Below are 20,954 nucleotides of genomic sequence, written 5' to 3' on the forward strand. Positions count from 1 at the left end.
TTATATCCTCTTTCCACTATATCCTGCAGTCCCTCCAAGAGAAAATCCTCTGGTAAGTTATAAAGAATATTAATGTGTATCTGTTTAATGCCCAACCCTCCCACCACCACCCCCGCCTTAAAACTCAGAAAACAAAGTAATGAATCATTAATTGAGGAGTTTCAGATGGCACACCCAGGTTGGTACCAACCAGGCTCGGCCTGTTAAACCGATTCCCAACGTAGGCCTTTAATTTTTTAAAGAGTTTTTCCAGAACTCAGTCCGGGTTATCCACATGTTCACTCCAGCAGTCAGACAAAAGACGAGAACTGTGTGACTTTCCCCTCTGATAAATAAATAGCGTGTGAATCACATTCTCCTGTTCTCCTTCCTGAGCAGGCACAGGCTGACGGCTCACCCACCGTGTGCCACCTGGGCAAAACAGGTACTAAGTAGGAAGAAAGAGTTATGTTAGGTAAGAATGTGACTCAGGGCTCGCCTACTTTTTGCAAAATGGTGACCAGGCATTTGTACCCTATGACAGTGATGTGCCCTGGCGTTACTCGGATACAGTGACGTCTATCTGCTCAAGTGCTTGACAGTGGCAGTCACCCAGCCCTGATCCAGAAATCGGAGATGACTTGCCTCTGAAGATAAGATTTACCCTATGGCATGTCAAGGGTAGAAGAAGAGAGACAATCACCGCCCCAGCTCATATCAAATCAGCCTCAATGCAGCTTTAGGACTTTGGTAGGGAGTTTTGCTGCTAAATTCACTATCTGTGAAGAGGAGGTGTAGAGACAGGGTTAAGAGGAAACTCCAAGTAGGACTGAGATCGCCAACACAATACATTTTAAAATGAGTTTAAAATTTTTTTCCCTGCAAGCCTAAGATAATAGTAAAGCCTTGATAAAACACTAACAGTTGAAGCCTCTCCTTTCAGACGACACGTTCACCTGAGACCACAGACTTAGAAGGAGGGGCCTGGGTTTCAGCCCTTTCCACTCTCCTGCTTGCCACCCCAGGACATCTGAAAAGGGGGCAGCGACTAGGAAAAGGGACGCGAGAGTATTTTCCCATCCTAGCTAGTCAGGCCCTGAATCATGCACTTTCCCCCTCAGCCAGCAGTATTTGAGATTTTCCCTGGAAGAATACGTCTTGTACTTAAAAGGAAGAGTGGTGGGAGACTGGAGAGGCGGAGAAGAGGAGCGGGGAGAAGGGCGTGGAGGGCGGTTCACGCTCCAGCGTCGGAGGCGCCGGGAGGTCGGCCGCCGCGAGGTTGCGCGCCCAGGAATGTGCGGTCGCATCTGCTGGCGCGGGGCTGGCGGCAGCGGCGGGCTGGACGCGGCGCCGCGCACCTGAGCGCCGGAGGCGGGGCGTCGGCGGGCCCCACCGCCCCCACCGCGCGCCGCGCCCCTCGCTAGCGGTCTCGGTCCTTTCCGCCGGCGCTTCGGCGCCGCTCGGCTCCCCTCGTTCCCTTCCCTCCCCTCGCTCATTCCCTCCCTCCCTCCCTCCCTCCCAGCCCGGGAGCGCCGCGGGCTCCGGACGGAGAGTTGGACACATCTCCTTCCGCGCGGCCGCTTCGGCTCACCTGGGCGCCAGCTCCCAGTCCCGCTCCTCGTCCCCCCAACTCCTCCCAGGTAAGGGGCCGCCCGGGCGGTCCGCGCTCCGCACGCGCACCCGTCCCCCTGGACTCGGCTGGACTGCTGGGTCGGGACGCGTCCCGCCTCCTCCGCGAGTCGGTTAGGGGACTCCGCGCCTCGTCCCGGGAATGAGTGTGTCGGTCGCGGGGACCCCGGACCGGAGCGAGGGCTGGAGATGCGACGGGTCAACAGGTGGGGGCTCTGGCCCGTGTCCCCCGACCGCCACAGGCTCGGACCCCGGCGGGGATGGGGCGGGCGGGCGGGCGGGCCGGGGGGTGGGGACCGTGCCTCTCTCCACCCCTCGAGGGGCGGTGATCGTCCGGGCCAGCCGTGTAGGTGCGTCGGAGAAACTTTGCAGGGTGGGGACTCTGCGGCTCCTCGCCTGCGGGGCTGAGTGGGCGCGCTCTCGGTGGGGCTCGGAGGGGCGCGGCCGCGGGGACGACCCTCGGGCCGGGCGAGGATCTTACGCTTCCCTTCTCCGCCCCCTTTTGTGTTTCCCCGCAGACCAGCCGGTCCCTGGGGGAGCCGCGGCCGCCCCCGCGCCCGGGGGTCGTTCCCTCGCCTTCTCCGGGTGGCGGGAAGGAAGAGGGGGCGGCGGCCGGAGTCGGGGCGGGCAGCCTGAGGTGAGAGCCCGGCCGGCCCCGCTGGGAATATGGCGACCGGTGGCTACCGGACCGGCGGTGGCAGCGGCGGCAGCACCACAGACTTCCTGGAGGAGTGGAAGGCGAAGCGCGAGAAGATGCGCGCCAAGCAGAATCCCCCGGGCCCGGCCGCCCCCGGTGGGGGCACGGGCGACGCGGCCGGGAAGCTCCCGCCGGGGCCCCTGGGCACCTCGGCCGCCGCTGCGGCCAACGAGCTCAACAACAACCTCCCGGGCGGCGCCGCCGCACCTGCCGCCCCCAGCCCCGGGGGCGTGAACTGCGCCGTGGGCCCAGCGCAGCTGAGCCGCGCCGCCCCCGGCCAGCGGCGGCCGGAGGATGAGTCCCCCGCCGCCGCCGCCGCGGCCGCTTCGGGGGCAGCGCCCGCACGGGACGGCGAGGAGGAGCGGGACGGCGCCCCGGAGAAGGGCAAGAGCTCGGGCCCCAGCGCCAGGAAAGGCAAGGGGCAGATCGAGAAGAGGAAGCTGCGGGAGAAGCGGCGCTCCACCGGCGTGGTCAACATCCCTGCCGCAGAGGTGAGCCGGGCGGGGGCCGCGGCCGGACCCTTGAGGGCTGCCGCCTCCTGGTGTCTTCTCTCCAGGGCCCAGAGCTTTCTCCCTCGAGCCTGCACTTCTTAGCCTTTCACTGAGTTAGGCAGGCAGGGGGTGATGGAGTTTTACTCTCAACAAATGCTTGCTGGGAAGTTGCCCAAATCCAAAGTCGGACGCGTGCTTTTCAGGCTTTCTGGCTAAGATCTCAGACCCATGATCCTTCTTTTCAGTGTTGGAAAGACAACTCGGGGCTCCAGAACTTGCCCACCTAGCCTTGTTTGTTTATGCTTGATCAATTAGAAAAATTGATTAATGGTGATGATCACGTACTTTAGTTTCCCACGTGCCCGTCTCAAATTATCAGATAGTTTATCTCTTCTTCTCTCTTAACAGTGTTTAATAGCACCTGTAAAGAAAACGTGGCTTTAGCACTATCCCAGACAGCTTTATCTTTCAGTGAACCCAAGATAAGTATATCCAGCTGAGCATATGCTGTATTTCATATATAAACCAGCTTTTGGAAATAGTGCTCCCCAACACACGCACACACACGCTCACACACACACACACAGTTTTTTTCTGAGTGGTATTGTGGACATTAGAAACGCTGTAGCAACCCTCAATTCTTTTTGCTAAGATGCTCTTTCCCTGTATTTAAGTATTTGGCTCTGTGTATTCTGGAAAACATTTGTGGTAGGGTTGGGGATTTTTTGTTTTTTGGGTTGTTGTTGGGTTTTTTTTTTTGGTATTTTTGAGCAGTCGCAAAAACCATTATGCAGGCAGCAGTATCTTGCCATTACAGAGTGCCTGGTGAAACATTTTTACTTGGGGTATAACCGCACCTTTCTCTACCCTCAACAAAACAAAACAATCCTCGAACAAGTATTTGGTTACTTTAATAGTAACTCACCGGTTTTGGGAAGTGATTCAATAATCTTGTTTCACCCGAAGTAGTTGCATCTTTTTCTCATTGGTTCTAGGTTTTACCTTTTTTTTCCTCCTGGCCTTCTAATTTATTCAACTTTGACACACAGTAAATAAAGAGTAAGAATTCACCAACTTTAATTGTGGTTCAAGTAAAAACATTTGTAGTAAGTTAGGGTGTATATCAAACATACCCAAATTTTTTTAAGTCTTAATATAATTTCCATACCTGGAAAAATCAGAGTTTGTCTTTGAAGGGTATATTTTTATGAGTGTTTCAGAGAGATTTTTATCAGCCAGCAAAACTGTCCTCTGTGGTTTGCTACTTGCACAAAAGATCTGTTACTCATTAAATTGCTTTAAAAGGAATTCATAAGAGTGGTAATCAAATTTCTAGGGTTTTTTTTTTTAAGTTAAAAATATGAAGATTAGGGGGAAACTGAAGACAAGGCTTTGGAAAAGCTACATTCCTCAACTTTCTTTTTAAAAGTAGCTGATGGTCCAAATAAAAGAATTTGTCATTTGCAATCTTTTCCTCATTGTTAATTTGACAGGGGTCTTATTTTGGGAAATATCTTGGCAGATGTTAAACTTCATTTTTTGTCTGGCTGCTTGTGCTAAAATTGTTATTTCTCAAGTACCTTTTTGTTTTTGGTTTTTTAACAAGGGTAATGTTTACTGGGGGAAGTAAGTATGGTGTATCTCGTGAGGTCCTAAGAAGCATCCTTTGTTAATATTCCTGTTTTGGGTAAGGGAACATAGTGCTGAGAATGTAGATGACTCCCCACTACAATTGAGTCTGATACTCTGGAATGTTTTTCGTTTGGGTGTTGGCAACTCCTAAATTTAATCTTCCTTAAAAACAAACAACCCAGGGTACCATTTTTTTTGTCTGTGGAATTTGAACCTTTTTTATTGAATAGGGAATTGAGTACTGCTTTCTTTTTGTGGTAACTCCGGCTCTATCTGTTTAATACCGTAGGACCCAACAAAACATGGTAATGTTTTACCACAGTATCTAATTAGCAGGAATATTTCTTGAGTGCCTCCTCCCCATATTTTCAGTTTTTTTTTTTCCTTTAAATTTATTTATTTATTTTTTTGGCTGCCTTGGGTCTTTGTTGCTGCGCACGGGCTTTCTCTAGTTGCGGTGAGCGGGGGCTACTCTTCGTTGCGGTTCGCGGGCTTCTCATTGGGTGGCTTCTCGTTGCAGAGCACGGGCTTTAGGTGCGTGGGCTTCAGTAGTTGTGGCACTCGGGCTCAGTAGTTGTGGCTCGTGGGCTGTAGATCGCAGGCTCCGTAGTTGTGGCGCACGGGCTTAGTTGCTCCGCGGCACTTCGGATCTTCCCGGACCAGGGCTCAAACCCGTGTCCCTTGCACTGGCAGGTGGATTCTTAACCACTGCGCCACCAGGCAAGTCCCCATATTTTCAGTTTTTTAAAAACAACTTAAGTCTTTCAGATTGTTAATAGTGGTAACACATATGACACAAAACTCTTAAGGTGAATCATTCTCATATCTTTAAGTTGTTTTTTTTTAGAATTGTGTGCCATTCATTTCTCTTAGTAGTTTCAACATTGCGAATGCCAGTTGTGGAGTTTCTTGTGTAATACAGCTTAGGACTCCTATTTTAAAAAGTCAGATACTATTTTATAGAATTTTAAGGTATGAAAATGCTATAAAAGCAGAAAATCATCAGTCTGTCAATACTCAAAATTAGACTTCTATTATATATAGTGTTGAATAAGACTCTCTTATTTTCAGACAGTATTCCCATCTAAATTTATATTAGAGATTAGCATGTAACTTGTATGCAAAGAGTCTATTTTAGTGGTTGATAAACATTGTTTCTTCAAGACATTTATTAAACATGTGTGACACATTTGTTGTGACTTTCATTAACTTGTTTTACTAATTACAGAGTATTGTAAAGTTGTTACAAAATAACATGACAGCAGCTAAAGATACCACAAGCAACTGGAAGATAGTTTTAGTAAGGAAAGAGTTCAGAATCTTAAAGTGGTGGATGGTGATGGGATACTGCATGTGATGGCTGTAATAAATGCAGATATATAGATGCTCATTAATGAGATAAACTTTAGTTGTTCTTATTTACTAAGTTAGAGGTTTTTTTTAACTTTTTTCTGAACTTTTACTTTTTCTGTTTTTTGAGTCATAGCCCAAATTGGTTAATTTGGATGTGACATACTTCCTGCTGATAATTTTTGTATGCATTTATTAGATCAGCCACATGTTTATTACACGTTGGTGTTCAAGGCACTATCATAAGCACTGTGGAGAAAACAAGAAGAATAAGACAGTGTATATTTTCAAGGAGCAAGACTGTAATCTAGGAAGAAGGCTAAGGCATAATTACATGAAGAAACTTAAGTACTGTACTGAGTTAACAGTTTAAAAGCCATCTTAACGCAGCATGTAACTAATTGTTTATTAACAGTGTTGTCTGTTTAAAGGAAAGAGATGATGGGGCTAGGAGTAGCTGAGGTTGAGGGTCTTGAGCTGAGACTTATATTTCTTTACCTATATATTTATATATTCACACACGTATACATACCTGTTTGTATAGTATTTTAAATGTCAGAGTGCAGTGGTTCTTAACTGTGGCAGTACGTTAATATCACGTGAGGATATTAAAAAAATGCTCCCCCCCTTGCTGATTACTTGTCTTCTACCTCCCTGACCTCCTTAGATTTAATGGGTCTGGGATGGATCCCAGGCATTAATATTTTGATAAGCTCCCCTTGTGAGTCAGGGTTTAGAACTATTGGGTTGCAGTCTCAGGATACAGAAATGAACAATAGGACACAGGCCTTGCCCACAAGGGGCTCTCAAGTAATATAGGGAACTGTGTTAAGTAGTACAGTGTTAAGTACAGGCTATTTCCTGAGCAGGGTACCTAACTCAAGAGGAGGGGGCTCTAACTTCCTCGACTGTTATATCCACGTTTTCAGAGTGCTTGTGAAGTTATTGTCATTGGGTAGGTGTGCATGAATGGGTTAACAGAGATGGTTTTCATAGAAAATACAATCTTTCAATAAAGGTCAAATGACGCTAAAGTTTGGATTTATATATAAAAGTTAACATTTATTGAAACTTAACCGTTTTCATAGTGGTTGGCTAAAGTGTTGTCTTGATTAATGCTCACAGCAATCCCATATGGTAGTTACAGTTACTCTTTTTATCCCCATTTCCAGAGGAGAAAGTGGAGGCTTAGAGAGTTTAAATGACTCAAGATAACATGGAAAGTGAGTAAGTGGTAGAGTAGTATTTTAAAAGTATTTGGTTTTTTGTGTACATGTGTGTCTAGGGAAAGTGGAGTTTTTAATTAATCTATCTTGCATTATTTAGCTTATGTCCCTAGATTTTTTTCAATAACTTTTTATTAGAGGTTATCTTAAATGATTTGAACATCTGAATGGGGAAAACAATGAAAGTATGGAATTGAATAGAAATTAAGGTCAAAGTTGTAGGCTCAGAGATTGCTTCTGACCTTCTAGTCTGTAGTTTGCTTGGCAAAATTTTGAACACCAGATCATCAGCAAATTATTAATCTGCTTTTGGCTAGCAGTCAGAAAATGTGGATCTTTGATTTTACTTAAGTGATATGTTGTTTTTCAGTCAAGATGGGGTTATAACACCTACTACATACTTTGAAGGAACATTTGATATATACAAACACTTTTAAGTGAACACAATTTAAGTCATAATTATTTAGCATATTTATTGACCATTATATGGACAAGTTCCACTTAGTAAATCTTATAAATCCAGATAGATTAAGAAATGCCTTTTGGTATGCCCATTATATTCCAGACTGTCTACCTTTCTATGTGATGAGTCAGGAGAAGAACTAATAGTGACTCAGAGTTGGAGAAAATTGGACTTGTGAATAGGGTAGAAACAGCATAAACACCTAGGTTCCTTAATAATATTTTAGTCACAGCTTTCCTAAATTGATAAAGAAAATTGAAATTTTAATATTATCAGGATTTGTAATGAGTTTTCTAAGCTGAGAGGCCTTTTTACATAAAAATAATTATTATGTAATTAAAGTAGATGATATTTATGGTGTGTTTATGAAGGTGCCAGGCACTGACTTAAGCACCTTACATACATTGGCGCATTTCATTCTCTCTACAACCCTATGGGAAAATGGAGCAGAAATGATAAGTTACTTGCCAGAGGCCATATATGTGGTAAGAAGCAAAGTAGTCTGTCTTCAAAGCCTGGTGCTTTAATAACCATCTTATTATATTTCAGTGTATTACATACTATATATCTAGTTTAAGAAATACAAAGATTATTTTATAAGATGCTAATAAATTACTATAGAATTTGAAAATAACCCTGTTATAAAAGGCAGATGAAGTGGGACTTTATTGGAAAAATTTGAGAGCAAATAAATATATAAACAGTGGCATTACAATTCTTGTTTAAAATCTTTGTCAAGCTAGCAGCCTTATTTATGCTCTTTATTATTTCTGCACTGGTTTTCAGCATCTGTGATATAGGCCAGAAAATAATTATGCTGTTTAATAGTAATGCTGATATAATGTCTTAGAAATGTAAAATTACTGGAAAATACTAGTTTGAAATTTTCTAAGAGTTTTTTTCTTTTTAAAAAGTGAGATATAATTTACATACCATAAAACTCACTCTTTCAAAGTGTACAGTTCAGTGGTTTTCAGTGTATTCACAAAGTTGTGCTCTAAGTGCTTTTACATTTTCATCTTAATTTTTTTATTATGTTCCTAGAATGTGTGGTACCTAAGTTTTAGCTCCCTACTCAGTAAAGTGCAACAGTATTCAAACCACGAGAAGCTATTAAGTTAATATAATTTAATATCAGCTTTTCCTGCATTTCACAGAGAAATGAAATGGTAGAATCTCTTCAGTTTTAAGTTTCTTAAAACTTAGACATCTACTACCACTTGTTTTTACTGGAATTTAGTATAAGAGGTACTTAATTTAATTGAATGTAATATTTTCAACTTGTTTAAAATTTTACATATCTTTCATGGAGATCTGTAAAGCTCTACCATCTAAACGTTTGGGAACTTTGATTCAGAGTAAAAATGGAGTTTTATGCCATTAATGGCTTTAGTCATACATTACTTAAATCAGGGTCCTAAAAGATGTGGCTGGGTTGGGGTGGGGGGAACCATCTGTACCAATATCACCTGTGTTATTTATTTAAAATGCAGATTTCTGGGATCCACCTCAGTCTGCGGGTGGGAAGGAGTTACTTAAGACATCATTTTAACATGTTCTTGAGTGATTCTTGTACATACTAAAGTTTGAGAAGAACTGACTTAAATGCTCTGTACTGGTTTACTGATCTGTGAAATGAAATTGATACTGATTATTTTATTTAATTCATATAATAATCCTGTGAGATAACATTTCTGAAAATGTTCTAAGAATGACCAAATGATAAGTTATAGTTATTGTATAGGTTACATTGAAAGCTGATTGTTGATGTCTAGTGGAAATTTCTTACTGGGATGTTAAACATTCTTATTTTTCCCTTTTAATTAAGAACTTTATAGGTATTTTAACAGAGACAACTTGAGGTACTTGGAAATTCAGAGTATCTTAAATATTTATGTAATGTCATATATTTAGTACAAAATGTTGTCTGCCTTGCTTCTTGCAGAAGCCTAGCCTACAGAAAAAACCTCTAATACTTCATGTGTAATTTGAACTGTACTTTTACTCAGTTTTCTTTTTTATATTCTTTAAGGGAAAGTGTATGTTTGTAAATATGTTTAATAATTAGTTCAAACTCTTAAAACAGGTTTTGTCCATCTTGTCAAAATAGTCTCAAGTGAAGACTTTTTTCCTTTTGTTTACTACTCTCACATATTAGACCTTTCGGTGTCCTTAGGTAGTCAGTTGATTCTTAACATATTTGCTTATTGCTGAGGCAACTTGGTGTAAGTCCTATCCATTTAAAAAAAAAAAAAAATTTATTTATTTATTTTTGGCTGAGTTGGGTCTCCGTTGCTGTGCGCGGGCTATCTCCGGTTGCGGCGAGTGGGGGCCATTCTCTGCTGCGGTGCGCGGGCCTCTCACTGCGGTGGCCTCCCCTGTTGTGGAGCACGGGCTCCAGTAGTTGTGGCACACATGCTCAGTAGTTGTGGCTTGCAGGCTCCAGAGCGCAGGCCCAGCAGCCGTGGCTCACGGGCCCAGCTGCTCCGCGGCATGTGGGATCCTCCCAGACCAGGGCTCAAACCCGTGTCCCCCGCATTGGCAGGCGGACTCCCAACCGCTGTGCCACCAGGGAAGCCCAAGTCTTATGCAGTTTTGTTTATAGCTGTGTACATACTGGTGTTAGAATTGAGCCTCAGCTATTTATTACATTCTCCTTGGGTTACTTAAAAATATGCCAGGCACCATGTCTGAATAAAATTATAACAATATTTAATTTCTAAAAGCAGCAAAATTATATACTTAAAGGGCAAAAACAGCTCCAGTGAGTTCAAAATTTAGCGTGTGAATTGGCTAATACACATTTATTCTGTGATAGTCTTTAGAAATTTCCTTCACCAAATTTTTATGGGTTACAATGTCATTTTCAATAATAGTTTCATTTGCTTTATAAGTTGAATTTAAAGAAAAAGGGCTGTTGTGTTCTGAAAGTGAGTATTTTATTAGAGTTTTGCTGAAATGAACAGATAGGAGAGAATTTATGTTGTAGATTACAATTCTGTGACAGCTAAAATTTTGTTTGCAGGCTCTTTTTATAAACTGTTAAGAGACTAATTGAATAATAAATAAAAATAAAATATAGTTTGAAAAACGTGATGAAAACATGTTTTGTAATAAAATTAACTTTAAAAGATACCTTTTAATATTCAGCTTATCTATGGGCATGTAAGTGAACTACTTAATCTTATTTGAGAATTTTTCAGATTATATAAAGTATGAAATGATTTTCTATTACTTTTGGAATTCCTTGCAGAATATTTTTAGTAGTATTTAAAAAGAATGGAAATCTGAGTTATGAAGAACGAAATGAATATTCAGAAGATGGTACCTGAGGAATATGAATAGGAAGTATTTTAGCTGAAATAGTCAAAGAAGTTACTTTAGGTCTCAAATTCTTGACAAGACCTCTTGATATTCTGTAATGCAAGCAAAAGTTGATCCAAATCAAATTTGTATCTTAAATTATTTTTTTTCTGCTGATAAAAATAATGTGTTAAAACAGTAATGTATTCATTGTAGTTCCCTCATGTAAATACAAAAAAAGATAGAGAAACCTATCACCTCTTATACATGTTAATATTTGTTTCTAGTCCTTTTTCTATCTACATAAAAAATGGAACCACACTATACAGATTTGTGTGTATATTTAGTCATTCATTATGAATATTTTTATGGTGTTATTTTTCAAAAATAGGGGGGATAGATTTTTTTTTTTAATCATGGTAAAATACCCATACATAAGATCTTAACCATTTTTAAGTGTACACTCAGTGGTATTAAACACATTCACATTGTTGTGCAGAAATCACCACTACCATCCCCATAACTCTTTTCATCTTGTAAAACTGAAACTATATACCTATTAAACAATAACTCTCCATTCTACCTTCTCTCCAGCCCCTGACAACTGCCAGTATACTTTGTCTTTAGGGATGGATACGTTTGGGTTTTTTGATGTTAAAATATTTCAACATTGCTTTATTGGCCCTACTGCTAAACAGCTATTTATTCCTTTTCATATATTGTGTTTCCTGAACCATTCAAGAAATGTGTTCGAGCCATTCAAAGCATCTTATAGATACTGGGACCTTCAGATAAATTGTGAAGGATGCCCAGAGATTTTTTTTTTTTTTTTTTTACCTCCTCTGTTGCCTTTGATTTTGGTGGGAAATTTGTGATTAGAGCTGCAGTAATTATAAGTCTCTGTAAGCTGTAACTCAACATACAAGTTCATGAAACTCAACATGGTATTCAAAAGTCACATGATTAAAAACCACAGGATGTATGGAAAAATGGAGTTTAGGGGCATAACACTCAAAAACTTTGTCAGTGACATGTGAAAAGACAAACCTAATAAAGACTAGCAGAATTTTATACATGTTAAATGGTTAAGAAATATAAATGTACTGCAATAAATATGACACTTTACCTTATAAAAGGCCTGAAGTTTGCTTACAGAAGTGGGTGTCAAAAGGGTTGCAACGGGCTTCCCTGGTGGTGCAGTGGATAAGAATCTGCCTGCCAATGCAGAGGATACAGGTTCAATCCCTGGTCCAGGAAGATCCCACGTGCCGCGGAGCACCTAAGCCCATGTGCCATAACTACTGAGCCTGCGCTCTAGAGCCCGTGAGCCACAACTACTGAGCCCATGTGCCACAACTACTGAAGCCCGCGTGCCTAGAGCCCGTGCTCTGCAACAAGAGAAGCCACTGCAATGAGAAGCCCGTGCACAACGAAGAGTAGCCCCCGCTCGCCGCAACTAGAGAAAGTCCGCGCGCAGCAACGAAGACCCAACACAGCCAAAAATAAATAAATAAATAATAAATAAATTTTAAAAAAGGGTTGCAACTTGTGAAGTGGTGGAAGAAGGGCTATCTGAAATTGGATTGAAAGTTTAACACCAGACATGGATGGGTGTAGCTCATAACACATACAGTGAGTGAACTGAGCTACCTGGCAGAACTTTGTGGTGTGTGTATTTTGTGCGTTTCTGTGTGGCTGGGTAGTGTTTTCTCTGCTCACCTAGTGTTTCTTGCAGTTGCACAGAAGCAAATGTGAAATTTGTGTTATGCTCAACTTGCTCCCTAACATATTAGTTGCTTTGGAACAAATACAGTTTTCTAAACAAATGCTAGAGTGTATATGTATATGCCCTTACATACATACATATCTATGTATCTATCTATATCTGTATTCATATCCACATCCATATATCCAAAATATATAAAACAGTGGCATGGGAAGATCAATCCAAGTAGTGAGGTAAAGAAAGATCTAGGGAGCAGGCAGCGACTAGAGCTGAGAATATGCATTTAACCATATACTAATACTGATTGCTAGGGCAGTGGTGGTAGAAAAGGAAAGCAGTGGATGGATTTTAGAGGGTTTTTCTTTGGTATTAGAAAATTACATAACTGGGTGTTTTGAACAGGAAAAGTCTTTAGAGATCATCTAGTCCATTATAAAAAAGTGTTAACTTGGTTTTCTCAGACTACTTTTATCTCAAAATTTAAGTTGTTTTTCGGCCTCAGCCTTCTTCCCTCTAGCTGAGTGTTGCAGTCCTGCCTCTTCCACCGCACGCCCCCGCCGGGCTAACTCTACCCTGATTACGATCTGGAATCTCGCTTATTTTATTCCTTCTTAAATACTCAGCCTTTCTCTGTTGGTTCATCTTGCCATGAAGGAATGTTCCCTTAATTCTGCTTCACCTTCAACTTACTTTTCTTTCCTTAATTGCTCAACTTAAAGGCATTGTTTTCACCTGCTAACTCCCATTTCACTGCTCAGTCCCACTACTTTATTAAAATTGATCTTGCCAAGTTTGCTTATGGCCTGATAATTGCCAAATGTGACAGCTTCTTTTCTATTTTCACCCTCTCTGACCTTCTTTAGCATTTGCCCTTGTCACTCCTCTCCCTTGGGTGCTACAGCACTTTGGTAGATTCTTTTTCAGTTGGTTTACTCAAAAACATTTGAGTGCCTTCTCTGTGCCCCAGGCCCAGTGCTCAGTGATACAGTGAGTTACATTATCACCCGTCTTTAAGGAACTTAAGGTTTTCTCTTAAGGAAAAAAATAATGTCTTAGTTTAGGCAGTTATAACAGAATCTCATAAACTGGGTGGTATATAAACAACAGAAATTTATTTCTCACAATTCTCGAGGCTGTGATCTTGGACTCCCAAGATCAAGACAGCAGCAGAATCTGTGTTTGGTGAGAGCCTGCTTCCTGGTTCACTCTGTCCTCACATGGTGGAAGGGGTTGAGAGAGATCTCTGGGGTCTCTTTTATCAGAGCACTAATCCCATTCATGAGGACTCCACCTTCGTGACCTAACTCAGCCCAAAGACCCCATCTTCTAATATTATCACATTGCGGTTTATGATCTCAACATAGGAATTTTCTTTTTTTTTTAGCCTTTTATTTTTTTTAACATCTTTATTGGAGTATAATTGCTTTACAATGGTGTGTTAGTTTCTGCTTTATAACAAAGTGAATCAGCTATACGTATACATATATCCCCGTATCCCCTCCCTCTTGCATTTCCCTCCCACCCTCCCTATCCCACCCCTCCAGGTGGTCACAAAGCACCGAGCTGATCTCCCTGTGTTACGTGGCTGCTTCCCACTAGCTATCAATTCTACACTTGGTAGTGTATATATGTCCATGCCACTCTCTCACTTCGTCCCAGCTTACCCTTCCCCCTCCCCGTGTCCTCAAGTCCATTCTCTAGAAGGTCTGCGTCTTTATTTCCATCCTGCCCCTAGGTTCTTCATGACCTTTTTTTTCTTTTTTTTTTTAGATTCCATATATATGTGTTAGCATACGGTATTTGTTTTTCTCTTTCTGACTTACTTCACTCTGTATGATGACTCTAGGTCCATCCACCTCACTACAAATAACTCAATTTCATTTCTTTTTACGGCTAAGTAATACTCCATTGTATATATGTGCCACATCTTCTTTATCCATTCATCTGTTGATGGACACTTAGGTTGCTTCCATGTCCTGGCTTTTGTAAATAGAGCTGCAAGGAACATTGTCGTACATGACTGTTTTTGAATTATCAACATAGGAATTTTGGGGAAACAAATATTCAGTCCATAACAGATAACAAATAATTATAATTTGATGTTATAAAAACTGCAATGTAGAAAAGAACAGAGTACTGAACTATCTCAGAAGAGGGAGCCAGCAGTTACATGAGGGAGTCAAGGAGAGCTTTATATTTGATGAAGTGGTATTAAGCCCTGAGACTTGACTGATGAGGACTTCCCAAGTGCAGAGGGGTACACAGTAACATTCTAGATAAGGGAAGGCACAGAACCAAGAGATGATAGCATTACATTGCATGCCTACTGTGTACACAACACTGTGCTGGGAACTTTCTGTGCATTATTTCTGATCTTCACATTAACTCACAAGGTAGGTTTTTTTATATTTCTCATTTTATAAGATGAGGAAGTTGAGCCTCAGAGAAGTTGTGACTGCCGAAAGCTATACTGGCAAACTTGGGCTCCACATTTGTTTAGGTGCCAGTGCTCACACGTTGGTTATCATTGTTGGAAAGAGGGAAGGATATGTTCTTACAGAGGAAACTGATACGCAGAGAATTCATGATTGGGAGTGAATGGAGAACAGCTAAATAGGAATGATATGGACCAATTGTGATGCATCTGAATGTCATGCCAGGGAATTCAGACTTTATTCTGCTGTTCTTTGTTAGTATTATTGGCTAAGCATTTCCTACCTTTGTCCATACCTATTTATACAATAACTCTGACAGCTTCCAGAATGGAATAAGTTTTGCCTGCCTAATTTGAAGTCTTTAAGGGAATTTTCTTGTTCAGAGACAGGTACCTATTCAAGAATGGTAAACAATATAAAATCCTGTAAAAATAATATGCATATAATAGAATAAATAAATCCAGATTTTCACATGGGGTTAAGAAGAAACGAGAGGATAGGCCCTAAGCAAAGTTATACCAAAAATAGTTCTGTACTGAAGATTTGGGGGTGACTTCTTGGGGGAGCGTGTTGGAGTAGAGATGGGGGCGCTGGTGATATTAAATTGTCAGATTCTGTTCTGAGTGTAATCAGGGAGAGGTTTATAGCTTAATATTGTCCCTGGGTTTAGACTTTTCCCTGTATTTGATATAAAAACAGGTGTTAATTCCATTCCCAGATTCTTTTAGTTCATCTTGGAATACAGATGCTTGGAATACAGGTGCTAAAGGATGGGCATCGCCTTTGACTCTTTTCCTGCTTTTATTCAGCTTCTACAGATGTTCCCTTCCTCCCTTCCTGTCTCCCCCTTCCTTCTGCCCTCTCTTACTTAGAGGAAGTTAAGTGCTTCTCCAAATCACGTATTAGGAATAGTGTTTATTTTTGATGATTTAAAGGCAGTGCCTTCTCATTGCAGAAAATTTGAAATTAAACAGCCAAAACAGGATTGTGCAAACATCAGCTATAGATTACTGCTATCGATTTGACATACATTCTTTCATTTTTATTAATTGGGATTATATTCTATATACATTTTTATAACCTCTCTTTATTTTTTATTTTAAAAAATTTTATTTATTTACTTTTTTTGGCTGCGTTGGGTCTTCGTTGCTGCTCACGGGCTTTCTCTAGTTGTGGCGAGCGGAGGCTACCTTTCGTTGCGGTGTGCGAGCTTCTCATTGCAGTGGCCTCTTTTGTTGCAGAGCACGGGCTCTAGGCGCATGGGCTTCACTAGTTGTGGCTCACGGGCTCTAGAGCGCAGGCTCAGTAGTTGTGGCCTTAGTTGCTCTGCGACATGTGGGATCTTCCCGGACCAGGACACCAGGGGGTGTCCCCTGCACTGGCAGGTGGATTCTTAACCACTGTGCCACCAGGGAAGCCCCTATAACCTATCTTTAAGCTTGACATTATATCATGAATATTGTTTCCTTTTAAACTTTTTTTGGAAGCGGAGATGTTAATTTTTTTTTTTTTACTGTTTTTTTTGTTTTGTTTTGTTTTTTTACATTTATTTATTTATTTATTTATTTATTTATTTATTTATTTATTTATTTATTTATGGCTGTGTTAGGTCTTCGTTTCTGTGCGAGGGCCTTCTCTAATTGTGGCAAGCGGGGGCCACTCTTCATCGCGGTGCGTGGGCCTCTCACTATTGCGGCCTCTCTTGTTGCGGAGCACAGGCTCCAGACGCGCAGGCTCAGTAGTTGTGGCTCACGGGCTTAGTTGCTCCGCGGCATGTGGGATCTTCCCAGACCAGGGCTCGAACCTGTGTCCCCTGCATTGGCAGGCGGATTCTCAACCACTGTGCCACCAGGGAAGCCCGGAGATGTTAATTTTTTGATTTCATAAATGTAATTCCCAGTATCCAATGATAACTATTACTTTATAGTTTTAGTGTACAAGTTTTGAGGATATTTTTGGGCATACACCTAAAATAAGTATATAAGTCCAGAAATTTAGTCATTCTACAAATATTATAACCTTTTTGCTCTTAGTATCTTATGATCATCTTTATATGTCAGTGAATATATATATAGCTGTGTTGTTATTCTTAATGGCTACAGAATATTTAATAATTTAGATGTTCCAGTAAAGCTACCACACATTTGCTACCTTCTTAGTATATATTGCATATTAGACACTGAATTAGGCCTTTTGGGCATCTGAGTTGCTCTATCTGTTGTTACCAGCATTGCCAGGATTTGGACAAACTCTAATTCATGTTCTTTTCCTTGAGCAATTTAAAATCTAATTTGGAGAAATAAGATTATATAAGATACTTTTGAAACATTTATTTATTTATTTATTTATTTATTTATTTATTTATTTATTTATTTATTTAATGGCTGTGTTGGGTCTTCGTTTCTGTGCAAGGGCTTTCTCTAGTTGTGGCAAGTGGGGGCCACTCTTCATCACGGTGCGCGGGCCCCTCACCATCGCGGCCTCTCCTGCTGCGGAGCACAGGCTCCAGACGCGCAGGCTCAGCAATTGTGGCTCACGGGCCTAGTTGCTCCGCGGCACGTGGGATCCTCCCAGACCAGGGCTCGAACCCGCGTCCCCTGCATTGGCAGGCAGATTCCCAACCACTGCGCCACCAGGGAAGCCCTTGAAACATTTTTTAAAAATGTGTAATAAAGTGTTAAATTATGCCATACTCTTAGTACAGAGAAGTGAGAGTTCTGTAGAGGACTGAATAGTCCAGGAAGTTTCAAGGAGGGAGTGTGAGATTTGAGCTGATCTTGAAGGACTGATAAGAAATGGGCAGGTGAAGAGGAGAGTCATATTTCAGACTGAGAGAGAGCAGAGTGGGCAGTGGTACAAAGGTGGGAGTTAGCAACCTGATTGAGATACAGGGTTTATTTATTTATTTATTTTTTGGCTGCACCTCGGCTTGTGGTATCTTATTTCCCCAACCAGGGATAGAACCCAGGCCCCTGGCAGTGAGAGCACCGAGTCCTAACCACTGGACCGCCAGGGAATTCCTGGGATAGAGGGTTTATATTAGGAAATATACCTCAGCTTTGAAGTATATTTAGAGTAGAGTAGAGGGATTCAGGTATTGCAACTGGTAGTTTGCTTTGATGCTACCTTCAAAGCTCTACTCTGTAGATGATTTGAAGCACTCAAATTTGTTCATAGTAATATTTCTTTTTAATTTACAGGCATACCTCATAGATGTTGTGGATTTTGTTCTAGATCACTGTAATAAAGTGAACATTGCAATGAAGCAAGTCACATGCATTTTTTGGTTTTCTAGTGCGTATAAAAGTTATGTTTGCACTATACTGTCATCTCTTAGCGTTATATCTAAAAAAATGTACATACCTTAATTAAAGAATACTTAATTGCTAAAAAATGCTAACCATCTGAGCTTCCAGCAAGTCATGATTTTTTGCTGGTAGAGGGTCTTGCCGGATGCCTGCTGACTGATCAGGGTGCTGGTTGCTGAAGGCTGGGGTGGCAGTGGCAATTCCTAAAATAAGACAATGAAGTTTGCTGCATCAGGTAACTCTTCCTTTCACCAGGGATTGCTCTGTAACATGCAAAGCTGTTTGATAGCATTTTACCCACAGTAGAATTTCTTTCAGAATTGGAGTCAATCCTCTCAAACCCTGCCACTGCTTTATCAACTAAGTTTATATAATATTCTAAATCCTTTGTTGTCATTTCAACAGTCTTTCAGCAGGAGCAGATTCCATCTCAAGAAACCACCTTCTTTTCTCAGCCATAAGAAGCAACTCCTCATCTGCTCAGGTTTTATCATGAATTTGCAACATCTCAGTCACATCTTCAGATTCCACTTCTAATTCTAGTTCTCTTGCTATTTACACCACCTCTGCAGTTACTTCCTCCACTGAAATCTTCCATAGGGGTTGGGATCACTTTCTTCCAAACTCCTGTTAATGATGATATTTTGACCTCTTCCCATGAATCATGAATGTTCTTAATGGCATCTAGAATGGTGACTCCTTTCCAGAAGATTTTGAATTTACTTTGCCCAAATCCATCAGAGAAATCACTGTCTATGGCAGCTATAGCCTTACACAGTGTATTTCTTAAATAATAAGACTTGAAAGTTGAAATTACTCCTTGATCCATGGATTGCAGAATGAATGTTGTATTGGCAGGCAAGGAAACAACATGAATCTCATTGTACATCTCCATCAGAGCTCTTGGGTGACCAGGTGCATTGTCAGTGAGCAGTGATATTTTGAAAGGAATCCTCTTTTCTGAGCAGTGGGTCTCAACAGTGGGCCAGCTACGTTGTAAACAGATGTGCTGTCATCCAGGCTTTGTTATTCTTTTTATAGAGCATGAGGGCCCCAGGATTTTCCGAATGGTAAGTGAGCATTGGTTTTAACTTCAAATCACCATCTGCATTAGCTCCTAACTGACAAGAGAGTCAGACTGTCCTTTGAAGCCAGGCATTGAATCTCTCCTTTCTAGTTGTGCAAGTCCTTGATGGCACCTTCTTCCAATATAATGCTATTTTTTTCTATCAGTACATTGAAAATCTGTTTTTTTAGTGTAGCCACCTTCGTTAATGATCTTAGCTAGATCTTCTGGATAACTTGCTGCAGCTTCTACATTAGCACTTGCTGCTTCACCTTGTACTTTTATGTTATGGAGATGGCTTCTTTCCTTAAACTTCATGAGCCAACCGTGCTAGCTTTAAACTTTTCTTCTGCAGCTTCCTCACCTCTCTCAGCCTTCACAGAATTGAAGAGAGTTAGGGCCTTTTTCTGAATTAGGGTTTGGATTAATGGAATATTGTGGCCTGGTTTGATCTTCTATCCAGACCACTAAAACTCTCTCCATATTAGCAATAGGGCTATTTTGCTTCTTATCATTGAGTTCAGTGGAGTAGCACTTTCAATTTCCTTCAAGAACTTTTCCTTTGCATTCACAACTTGGCTAACTGTTTAGTGCAAGAAGGCTAGCTTCGAGCCTGTCTTGGCTTTCAACATGCCTTCCTCACTAAGCTTAATCCTTTCTAGGTTTTGATTTAAAGTGAGAGACTTGGGACTCTTCCTTTTGCTTAAACACTTAGAAACCATTGTAGGGTAATAAATTGGCCTAATTTCAATATTGTTGTGTCTTAGGGAATAGGTAGGCCTGAGGAGAGGGAGAGAGATGGGGGAATAGCCGGTCAGTGGAGCAGTCAAAACACATAGCATTTATCAATTAAGTTGGCTGTCTTTTTTTTTTTTTTTTTTTAATTATTTATTTTATTTATTTTTGGCTGTGTTGGGTCTTCGTTTCTGTGCGAGGGCTTTCTCTAGTTGCGGCAAGCGGGGCCCACTCTTCATCGCGGTGCGCGGGCCTCTCACTATCGCGGCCTCTCTTGTTGCGGAGAACAGGCTCCAGACACGCGCAGGCTCAGCAGCTGTGGCTCACAGGCCTAGTTGCTCCGAGGCATGTGGGATCTTCCTGGACCAGGGCACGAACCCATGTCCCCTGCATTGACGGGCAGATTCTCAACCACTGCGCCACCACGGAAGCCCTGGGCTGTCTTATATGGTTGCAGTTTATGCCACCCCAAAACAATTGCAGTAGTGACGTTAAAGATCATTGATCACAGATTACCATAACAAATAAAATAATGAAAAAGTTTGAACTATTGCGAAAATTACCAAAATCTGACTCAGACAGGAAGTGAGCAAATGCTATTGGCAAAAATGGTTCTGAAAGACTTGCTCAACGCAAGTTTATAAAAAATGCAGTGTCTGCAAAGTGAGATAAAGCAAAGCACAATAAAATGAGGTATGCCTGTAAAAGACTTTGTTAGAGTTGCTTTAGTTTTTAGAGAAATTGAGTAGAAAGTAGAGAGTTCTCATATACTCCCCTACTCCCTAGTTTCCCCCATTATTAACATCTTGCATTGGTGTGGTACATTTGTTACAATTGATGAACCAGTATTTATGAACCAATATTAAATAAAATCTGTAGTTTACATTAGGGTTCATTCTGTGTTGTACAGTTTT

At 41.4% G+C, this 20,954-nt stretch overlaps 1 protein-coding gene across 1 annotated transcript in view; it reads left to right on the plus strand.

Annotated features, from left to right (window-relative positions):
- The first annotated feature begins 2,126 nt into the window (after positions 1 to 2,126).
- The window catches only part of PAWR (pro-apoptotic WT1 regulator), a 105,843-nt gene continuing 87,015 nt past the window's right edge, over positions 2,127 to 20,954 (plus strand). Inside the window, exon 1 of the mRNA XM_082419062.1 lies at positions 2,127 to 2,796. Coding sequence (XP_082275188.1) covers positions 2,275 to 2,796 — 522 coding nt within the window. The 5' untranslated portion in view covers positions 2,127 to 2,274. The remainder of the gene's footprint in view (positions 2,797 to 20,954) is intronic.

Source organism: Balaenoptera physalus (assembly GCF_965194825.1).
Source record: "Balaenoptera physalus genome assembly, chromosome: 13".
Lineage (NCBI taxonomy): Eukaryota > Metazoa > Chordata > Mammalia > Artiodactyla > Balaenopteridae > Balaenoptera > Balaenoptera physalus.